General features: G+C 45.0%; 1 protein-coding gene across 3 annotated transcripts; it reads left to right on the top strand.

Annotated features, from left to right (window-relative positions):
* The first annotated feature begins 832 nt into the window (after positions 1–832).
* Positions 833–10619, top strand: slc7a6 (solute carrier family 7 member 6). 3 transcript variants are annotated; one of them, XM_030090705.1, is made up of 11 exons: positions 1170–1281; positions 5326–5416; positions 6448–6996; positions 7073–7198; positions 7840–7984; positions 8090–8213; positions 8283–8386; positions 8465–8561; positions 8661–8810; positions 8902–9085; positions 9194–10619. In XM_030090705.1, the coding sequence occupies exons 3-11, from the start codon at positions 6510–6512 to the stop codon at positions 9259–9261; spliced, it is 1485 nt and encodes a 494-aa protein (XP_029946565.1). In that variant the 5' UTR covers positions 1170–1281; positions 5326–5416; positions 6448–6509; the 3' UTR covers positions 9262–10619. The 3 variants fall into 3 exon arrangements, with proteins under 3 accessions (XP_029946554.1, XP_029946565.1, XP_029946544.1); XM_030090694.1 differs by lacking the exon at positions 1170–1281 and adding an exon at positions 833–851 and having other exon boundaries at positions 8090–8386; XM_030090684.1 differs by having other exon boundaries at positions 8090–8386.
* The last annotated feature ends 21 nt before the right edge of the window (positions 10620–10640 follow it).

Raw genomic sequence — 10640 nt, 5'->3', positions numbered from 1 at the left:
CACAGCCCCAGTCTGGATCCGCCCTCCTGTCCAGCACTTCACAGGCTTTCACGGTTCCACGGTCCTAAATGTCCACTAAACACAGTCTGAGTGTGTTCGTTGGTACGTTACGTTCTGCTTCTCAGTTCAACACGTCCAGTGATCTTCACCAAAGAAGAATCAGTGATGAATGCACTTTTTAAAGCCAAACAAAAATAGAAAATATAAAACTCATCTGTGCTAGTTTTGAAACAAATGGAGCAATTTCTCAAATAATTACTTTTCTGATAAGAGAATGAATATAAGAGAAAGCAGAAAATAGTAATCAAAGAGGAAGTGGGCCCATGTCAGTCATGAAAACTCAGCGTTAATCCACCGATCAGTAGATCCCTGTTTGGTGGCGTGTGGAGGAGCGATCAGCTGTCCTGCGTGAACTCTGGTCCTCCGGCCCTGACACTTGACTGACACTGTGATGGCACGCCGCTGGGGGGTCCGTCCCCTCCGGCCCAACCTCCTCACAGCAGCTCTCTAATTACAGCCTGTTCTTCACACACTGGCAGAATGGAGCTTCACTGCTCAGCTCAGCTTTCTCCAATGAACTGAAGTTTTCACTACAGAGGGAATCAGTCATGATGAGATGAATGAAGTGTAGTTTTGAACTATTTCAAGTGGAAACTCAAAGCTTCCGCTGTGTTTTGGGTGTCTGTTGACATGAAAATGGAGCTCAGAGCCAAATGAAACTTTGAATCAGATCTGGGTGTTTATGATTCTCCATCCTGCCTTTTCCTCCGAGGCCGTCCGTCACAGAGAGACAGTCCCTCACACTCACGCCTTCCAGAACATTCTGTCAACAACTAACCTCAAACACAGTGGTGAGTGAGGACATGTCGAACTCAAATTACTACTAAACTTAGAACGAAAAACAAAACATGAAATTCACATTTAAAATATTGTCTTTCCTTCATAACTCTCTCGATGTATAATATATATGGATTCAAACCAGAATAATTATTTTATTTTATTTTTGAAATTAGTAAGTTTTTGTGGGATTTTTAAAAACAAGTAAAATTTAACATATTTTTAATAATGTAAAACACACACACACACACACACACACACACACACACACACACACACACACACACACACACACACACACACACACACACACTGTATGGGTACTGTACATGCGTCACGTGACGCGGCTCTTGTCTTGTTTACGGACGCTGATGCGTTTCGTGCGCGGACCCCGCAGCCGGCCGCCGGTCGCCAAACCCCGCAGCGGAGCCGCAGGCAGCGCAGGTAGGACCGCGGACCCCCCGTCCCTCAGCGCCCCGGTGGTGACGGTGGTGTGGGGGGGAACGGGCTCCGTGTTTTATTCACTCAGCATCGAGCTGAATCACTGAACAAACGGGACAAAAGGAAGAGACGCGTCCAGCTGGCGCGCGCCGGGCCGCGACGCACAGCCGGCCGCGAGGCGACGCTCACAGGGAGCGCTCTCTTCCTCTCTCCTGTCTGCGACGGATCCCTGGTTAAACTGCGTTTTCAGGCTCGATGTGAGGAGAGAGCGGTGATGGCAGCAGCTGGGTTTTATGTATATATCTGAGCGGAGCAGGTGGCAGAGGGCAGCGCGTCCTGCTGCTGCGGAGGTCGAAACCATTAAAACCTGAGGTAACCTGGAGCCTCTGTTTACATGTCTTATCGTGGTCTATTTTATCTGTCTCCACGATAATCAAGCCTGTTTACATTATTTTACAGCTTATTAAACTAGCATAATATATAGTAAATAGGAAAAGTCTAAAGTCCTGCTCATTTGTCTTTGTCCTTTATGTTTATACTTGATTTATGTAAAGTCTTTATTTTCAACTGAAAAATTACAGTTCATGAAATAATAAACTACTAAGAGAAACATGTTTTCATTAGAATAGAATAAATTATATATAATAAAAATAACCTGTATTATGTGTCATTGTTCCAGAACCATCACCAGTATCGGGTATCGGTCTGATACTGATACATGAGGTACTGGTACACTAGGAGATGTCATTTCTATGTGATTTCTCAGCAACATCAGCAGCAAGGAAACAAGGCAGGATCATCAATGTCCACGGTTTGGAGATTCATGTCGGTGGCTGCAGTGGAGATGGAGTATAAATAAAGATTTCTGGTATTTGATAAGTGTTTGTGTTGGAAATCGGTTTAAGAAAGTAGCAGGTCAGCACTGGTATTTTTACCAGTGTTTCCCTGGTAAAAATGCTTTTTAAACGGCGTATTTCCGCCTTTAATCTCAGAATCACTGACAGATCTTTAAATAAACCTCATGTCATTGTCAATGATCTATGATAACTGGCATTTATCTGAACTAAATATCTAACAGCCAGCAGATTTGTTGATTTATTGTGAAAGTCCGAACAGGAATTTGCATTAGTCTGCTGTAACTTGACGTTGAATTTTTTGAGGAAAAGCCGGCTGCGGTGTGATGGGACAGGTTTTTTCACTGCCATTCTCCTTATTAACTGTTCGCTGTTGGATATTATAAATCAATAAATCTGTTTATCAGTAAATAAGGTGACGAGTCTGGATTTCCCTCACAGACAGCAGAACTGAACATCTGTCTTCAAGCTGATTCTCATTTTCAGCTTGACCATATTTTCAGTCCTGGCTGTTCCGATTAAATATTAAAGACTTTCAATTAAAAAGAAAAACGCAATGAACTAAAACTAAACAGCCTCATTTCCCCCCTGACTCTACTGGTTCTCTTTTTTATTATTTTCAGGTGCCTGTCTCTTTAAATGATAATTGGGAGCTGTTGGCCACGCCCCCTTCAACACTGTACAGTACTGTCAACATCAGAAAAACGCTTTAGTTTAGTTTTCAGGAGTTTGAATTCTCTTTTTTCATTCATTGAGTCCACAGTGTTAATTAAACATTACATTACAGCTCAAGATCCCTTCCAGCAAGCTTTCTGATTTTTATACATTTTTTTTTAATCAAAGGTTTGCTTCCTTTTTATCTTTTGCTTTTTAAAATGTCCTGAAAAGCGCTTTACAAAATAGATTTATATTATTTTTATTATGACAATGATATGCAACAATAATAATAATAATAAATAGATGACCCAAGCATTGGTGCTAACAAAGTAGAAGTATTTAAGTTAAGCGTAATGGACAAAAATACCCTGAAATAATTATGCAAAGATATTTTTATAAACTCAGTTTTTTTTCTGATGCATGTACAACAAGTTGAGGTTAGTGATAATGTTAATGAAAACTTTTATCGATGTGATTAATACTAATCTATGAATATCTTAAGATACATGACTAGTTAAAAGCTATAACTAATTTGCATTAGTTATTATATAACTAATGTTATGTCGCATTAGTTTGTTTGGGACCCATGAATGAACCGAGAGCTGTTTTGAAGGGTCGGGGACTGCTCTTAGTCTGTTTTGAGGTAGATGATCACATGGATGCGTGCGGGGATAGTAAGCTTTTACAGTCTCCTGTGTGTTGGGAGCTGAATGATTATGAGTTGATCATCTTTTCCCGTCAATAAAAACTCACAGATCAATGAATACTGATAAAGAGGACGGAAAGAGGAGGAGAAAACAACAAGCATGGATTATTAGATAAAAGCAGGAGGAGCTGTTTCAGTGTGGGGAGACTGTTGAAGCGACTCCAGGTAAGCTCGCCTGTGGATGTGTGTATTCAGCTGTGTATTGCTGACAGCTGATTGATTGACAGTGTGAAGCTCTGCTCCTTCTCTCTGGAGCTGCTCTGCTGAGTTTCCTTCCTCTCTGTGGATTTGGTTCAATCCCCAAACGAAATGTTGAAAATGCTGGAGTTGTAGCGGAGTGTGGGAAAAGAGTCAACCAAAACCATGGTGAATAAAATAAAATAAAAGGGAAAGCAGGGAAATGCTCCACATGTTGTGCCTCATTTGGAGAATTTAATCCAACTCAGTGAAAATGCCACCATGTTGATGTCTTTACTCCCGGAGGATGAACTGAAGAAACAGAATGAATGCTCCTCCAGCATCAGGAAACACAGCAGCACACTGAAAGAGGATGTGGAGAGGTGGCGGAACGGATCTGAGGAAACACTACAAAACAAAACAAAACAAAACAAAACAAAACAAAACAAAACAAAACAAAACAACAGCCTCAGTCAATCAGACTCTGCAGCTAATGGAGGAGTGTTTCACTGCACCTCAGTAATCATGACAGAGGATTCAAGATAATGTGTGTGTCGTGTGCTGGAGGCTAGAGGTCTGCTGCTGGAAAAGAGTCTGCTGTTTCTACTGCTTCTTCAAAGCAGAGGCTGACTGTGCAGCTTTAATAACGGCGAGTCAGAAACTGCTGAAGCACAAACATGAAGTGGGAGAACAGGAAGAACACGTGAGGAGAACAGAGGAGCCGCTGAAACTGGAGGAAGTCATTACAGCACACACGCCTACATTTACATGTGTTACGGTCTCCAAGCAAAACTTCTAATGCAAAGATTCAGATGGAGTGACCTCTTATTTTGAAAAAACAAATAACAACAACAACAAAAAAAACATAAGCTGGTACAGTGAAGAGGCTGATGCTGTGACTCATTATTTCTCATCCTGGATTGGTGTGAAAAAGGTCTGCTGTGAGGTCTGTTTAGATTCTTCCTCCGGATGGTTCAAAATGTTTAGATGTGGAACGAAAAAGTGGGAACTGGATGTTTTCGAAGGAAAGACGACTCCGAGTCACCTGTCAGTGGAGGAACAAAGATCTGCCGACTCCAGGAAGCTGCAGCTGGATGAGGAACAGTCGCTGTTCACTCAGACTCTTTGACTCCAACTTGACTTTGAGTTTGATTGACTGACTTCCCAAAATGTTGACGTACACGTGTGAATGAATGAACTGAGAGATGTATTTTACAGTGATATTACGGTGAAACTCTGACTCTTCTTACTCCGCTACACTGTGATCTCTTCCATGATGAGTTTGTTTACGTTCTCATGACTCGATCATCTTCGTGCATTAAAATAATATCAAACATATCAGACAGATCACACTGAATTCTTTCAGAAACTCGCCAGAAGGAGTAACAGACTCACTGATGCGTTTCCCTCCGTTTCCACGGAGACAGAGTCAAGAGCATTTTCAAAAAGTTCCTCTTAGGGAATGGTTTTCAAGGAGTTGTGTTTTCAGAGGCCCAGAGCAGCGCTGTCATGAAGAGACCCTGAACACAAAGTGAAAAGTTTCTGTTTTCACTGATAAAGAAGCTCGGTGCTCTGATGCACCGTGGCTTGACGCGTCAGTGGAATCTTCTCCCAGTTGCTGCTACCTCTTGTCTTCTCGTCTCTCTCTTTCAGCGCGCTCCTCCCTGATCTTCATCGACTCGGCGTTCGGTGTTGGGTCTCTCCATGCTCTGCTGCTGGTTTGAACTTCCTCGCGCTTCTCTCAGTGAGTTGGATTGAACTTATTGAAGAACCTCTAAAGGGGAGAATTGCTTCGCTCTGACTGAATGTTAGCAGTGAAAAACCGATGTCTACAATGTCTGAAATTGATTGGGACTGGATTAGACCAAGATACGTTAAACTATTCTGACATACATTCAACCAACATACTATAGAACATTTGTGGTACCGGTGGAGACAGAAACAGAAACAGAACATGAGCTCCTTGTTAAATGTCTGCTGCTTCTGTTTCTGGGTTTTACAGCTTCTTAAGTAGATCAGAAGCTTCAGGGCACATCACACCTATGTTTCGCCCTCTTCAGGGTTGTTAACTGACGCATTTCACAGGCCCACGTGCACAAGTTGACACAGACGCACAAAGACATACCCTCAGCAGCTTCTGCTGGACTGAGTGTGGCTGAGTCATGAAACCAACGCCGGCCGCCGCCGATGGCTCCGCTGAACTGTCGGTCCTGTGAACAGGTGGAGGTTCTTGCGCTCCAACAAACACATGGCTCATTAAAGAGCAGCATGTTTCTCACATGGACACGGAGGCGGCGGGCAAGTGGTGGACGCTCATTTCTGTTTGTGGTATTGTCCTGAGAACGGCACATTCCACAGCTTCACCACACACTGCACACACGTCTGAAGCCCTGACCATCTTCCATCCAGATGATATGTAGATATACATGTAATATGAGGTGACATAAGAAATGCAGAGAAACAGAATGGCCTCGAAGAGCCCAAAATGACACTGAAAGAGACTTAAAATGTCGAGAAAGTCCTGAATGACTGCAGATGAAAAACCTTCAGAAAGAGACTCAACTCGTTCCCAAAACTTCAAAAATGAGGATAGAATAGTCAAAAATCAAGACCACCCTTATAATGATCGGGGGGTGGCCCAAAAATGACCAGAAAACCGTGGAAAGAGGCTTGCAATAGTCATAAAAAGATGTCAGGAATAGACTGAAAAAGTCAGAATTTCTTTCCATTCCTCCTCCGTGAGTCGATCACCTCACCATCGCTGACTCTGGACAGGTTGATCCGGAGGAGCCAGAGGGGAGCTGTGGGCTGGTTCAGCCGGGAGACCACCAGCAGCGATGGACCGGGAAGACTCCCACAAGTCCAACGGCAGCGCCAGCCACCCCTTACAGCCCCAGGACCCCCCCAAGGAGAGCATGCAGCTGAAGAAGGAGATCTCTCTGCTGAACGGCGTCAGTCTGATCGTGGGAAACATGATCGGCTCTGGAATCTTCGTGTCTCCGAAGGGCGTGCTCATCTACAGCGCCTCCTACGGGCTGTCGCTGGTCATCTGGGCCATTGGGGGCCTGTTCTCGGTGGTGGGGGCCCTCTGCTACGCGGAGCTCGGCACCACAATCACCAAATCGGGGGCGTCTTATGCCTACATCTTGGAGTCATTCGGCGGCTTCATCGCCTTCATCCGTCTGTGGACGTCTCTGTTGATCATCGAACCCACCAGCCAGGCCGTCATCGCCATCACGTTCGCCAACTACCTGGTGCAGCCGCTCTTCCCCACGTGCGAGCCGCCGTATGTGGCATCCAGACTCATCGCCGCCGCCTGCCTCTGTAAGTCCTCGTCTCGCCACCTTCGTCCTTTTTGGTCGTTCAGGTTGCTCAGAGTCGAGCTCTGCTTCCTCCTCAGGCCTTCTCACCTTCATCAACGCCGCCTACGTCAAGTGGGGCACGAGGGTGCAGGACATCTTCACCTACGCTAAAGTGGCGGCGCTCATTGTCATCATTGCCACTGGCATCGTCAAGCTGTGTCAGGGTGAGGGGAGTCACACGGCATCCAACAGACAGATTACATTCATACAGAACCACAACTCACAGAATTGCTTGGTTGAGTTCCATGATAGGTTGACGGATCACCCAACAAGACGACCAAATCTTTTTCAGTTAATGTCCCTTTGTCACATGAGTGTCAGATGATACAGTCAAATTAAAAACAAATAATTTGAACTCTGTAATGAATAACAGCCATGCAGGAGAGAGAAAAATTGTTCCAGATCCAGATGTCAGTATTTCTACAACAGCATATCATCAGCATAACAAAGAACAGCAACTCGAACACACAACTCGAACACAAAGCGACTTTACAAAACAAAAACAGAAAAAAAAATACCACAAAAACAGAGGTCCCAATACAGATCCCTGAGGAATTCCATGTTTCACTACACAAGGGTTTGAGTTGTTGCTGAGACTTGTACATTAAGATACCATTAAGTTAAGAATGGAGCCACTGGAGCGTTTTACCAGAAATGAGATAAGAATTTAGTTCAGAAGACTTTTGAAGCATTTGGAAGGAAGAACAGGAAATAGTGTTTCTCAGTCACAAAATAGAGAGAATAAGAAACATTCATGAGTTTGAGGAGATGAAATCTGTCTGCCTCTTTCATATCTCCACTGCAGGCTACACAAGCAACTTTGAATCGTCCTTCCAAGGGTCATCCAAAGATCCGGGTGACATTGCGCTGGCCCTGTACTCTGCCCTCTTCTCGTACTCTGGCTGGGACACCCTGAACTTTGTAACAGAGGAAATTAAAAACCCAGAGAGGTAATTCCTCATTCTTTGGCTTCCTATCAATAGAACTGATGAGCAGCAGCAGAACAGAATACCTCAGTCTCAGTGAATCAATGATTAAATGGCGTGTTGTTCCAGGAACCTTCCACTGGCCATCGCCATCTCCATGCCTATTGTCACAATCATCTACATCCTCACCAACGTGGCCTACTACGCGGTTCTGGATGTCAGTTCGATAATAGCCAGTGACGCAGTGGCCGTGGTGAGTAAACCAGCCTTAGAAGTGTTCAGCGTCAACCTGCAGGATTCTTACTTTGTGTGTCATGCTCAGACGTTTGCAGATCACACTCTGGGCGTGATGAGCTGGACCATCCCCATCGCCGTGGCTTTATCCTGCTACGGGGGCCTCAATGCCTCCATCATCGCTGCGTCCAGGTTGGGAAGGGCACAAAACCCACAGAGCTATTCTTCAGTCCAGCTGCAGGAGTCCTGATGTGTGCTTCTTGTGTTCAGGTTGTTCTTTGTGGGATCTCGTGAGGGTCACCTTCCCGATGCTCTGTCCATGATCCACATCCAGAGATTCACGCCCATCCCCGCCCTGATCTTCAACGTAACCTATCTCTTATTCCACATGGACCTTACAGTCATGGCCCTGTAGGGAACAGCGAATCCAATGTTTCCTTTCTTTCTGTCGCCGTTGATCATCCAGTGTGTCATGTCACTGGTGTACCTGACGGTGGAGGACGTCTTCCAGCTCATCAACTACTACAGCTTCAGTTACTGGTTCTTCATGGGTCTGTCCATCGCTGGCCAGATCTACCTCCGAGTGAAGGAACCGCTCAGACCCAGACCGCTGAAGGTACCATTGGATGGACTATCTGTGTCTTCTCCATCATACATCCATCCGTCTGTTGGTCCATTAACCGGCGTTTTGGTCTCTTCCCCTGCAGTTGTCTTTGTTGTATCCGGTGCTGTTCTGCATGTGCACTGTGTTCCTGGTGGCCGTCCCCCTCTACAGCGACACCATCAACTCCCTGATCGGCATCGCCATCGCCCTGTCCGGCGTCCCCGTCTACTTCCTGGGGGTCCACCTGCCCGAGTCCAAGCGGCCACCGATCATCACCAAGCTGCTGCGTGAGTACGATCCGGCTCAGGGCTCAGCCCGTGGTTCCACCTGTTCTAAGAGATTTCCCTGTGTGTGTGTGTGTGTGTGTGTGTGTGTGTGTGTGTGTGTGTTTGCAGGTTCTCTGACTCACCTGACTCAGTACACCTGCTACTGCGTGCTCACAGAGATGGACAACAGCCAGTAGCCCCGCCCACCACCCCTCAGGACTCTGAACACTGTACCTCAGGAGCCGAGCGCCACACTGCCTGTCAGACGTGTGCACGGACACCAACCGCACCGTCAGCTCCGTCCCCTTCTATGCATCCTGCCCACGTCACTGAGTGAAGCCCCGGGCTGGGAACCAAAGGGAAAGCAGCGGATCTTTTCTGTCTGCTGCTGCTGGTTTCAGCTCGTTCTGTCTGTCAGGAGGGAAACATTCAAAGTGTTTAGGCCTACGGGAAAATCTTATGCAGAGAAACTTTAACGATGAGGTTGAGAATATATAAATAACTTTTAGATCCACAAATAAACTTTATACTCTTTAATCCTCATCTTCAATATTTATTTTCAAACATTCTCCAGACTTATTTTTTTCAACATTTTGATCCAATTCTAAGAATGTAAACTTGTTTTTTCTCATCAACATTTCTACTTCTGATCACTCTGAAAATGTTTTGTCTGTTTTGTTGACGCTTACAAATCAGATTTTATTCACAGCGCACTCGGATGTTTTTTTTTGTTGGACTCAGAAGAGAGATCGGGCAGCACAGTGGACCAGCGGTTTGCACTCTCAGGAGAATGGTGGTGCTTGTATATGCAGTTTGCATGTTCTCCCTGTGCGTGAACGGCTTTCCGAGATGAATGTGAACAGGGGCGTTTCTCGCTCCTCTCGCACTTTCAACTACTTTTTTTGGAGACGATTTTCGGACAGTGGAAGAAACTCACTGCATTTACATGTTTTCAAGTGAAAACGCAAAATTGTCATGAGTTTTCAGAACCTGTTCACACAGCAGTGGTCGGATGTACTGAAAATTAAACGAGAAACCAAGTAAATAGATCCTCTGCACATGCTCAGTCGATCGACAAAGTTTTCCTCCAGAGTGTCTTAACTCCTGGTCCAGATTCTGCTGGACTTGGCAGATAATGTGTCTAGTTTCATTACAAAAACAACCAAAGCACCAACTTGTGCCCTGGCCAACATGGTTTACAGCATTTCTGTGTAAACAGTTTACAAAAATGCTGCTGTATGATGATGCAACATTTAAATGATGCATTTTCATTTGAAACATGTAAACAGAGCCTGACAGTCTCAATGATCTTGATGTGTTAAAGCCATATAGCTTTCGTCCACTGGGTGGCAGCAGGGAGTCATTTGTCGTCCGACCAATGCATTTCTTATTTGTTTGTTCCTTTTGATTTCAGTCTGACATTTGAGGACTTCACGCTGGATCAGATATATAATGGACCCGCAGGAGCTACTTGGTTAGCATGCTAACTCCTGCGCAAACATTTGAATGTCGTTCATTGAGGTCTGAATTACTGAATTAAAAAAATTCAACACTACCTTCAAGTGTTTTACATTTC

The sequence above is a fragment of the Salarias fasciatus genome, chromosome 1 (genome assembly GCF_902148845.1).
Source record: "Salarias fasciatus chromosome 1, fSalaFa1.1, whole genome shotgun sequence".
Lineage (NCBI taxonomy): Eukaryota > Metazoa > Chordata > Actinopteri > Blenniiformes > Blenniidae > Salarias > Salarias fasciatus.
This window is presented reverse-complemented; position numbering and strand designations above follow the sequence as displayed.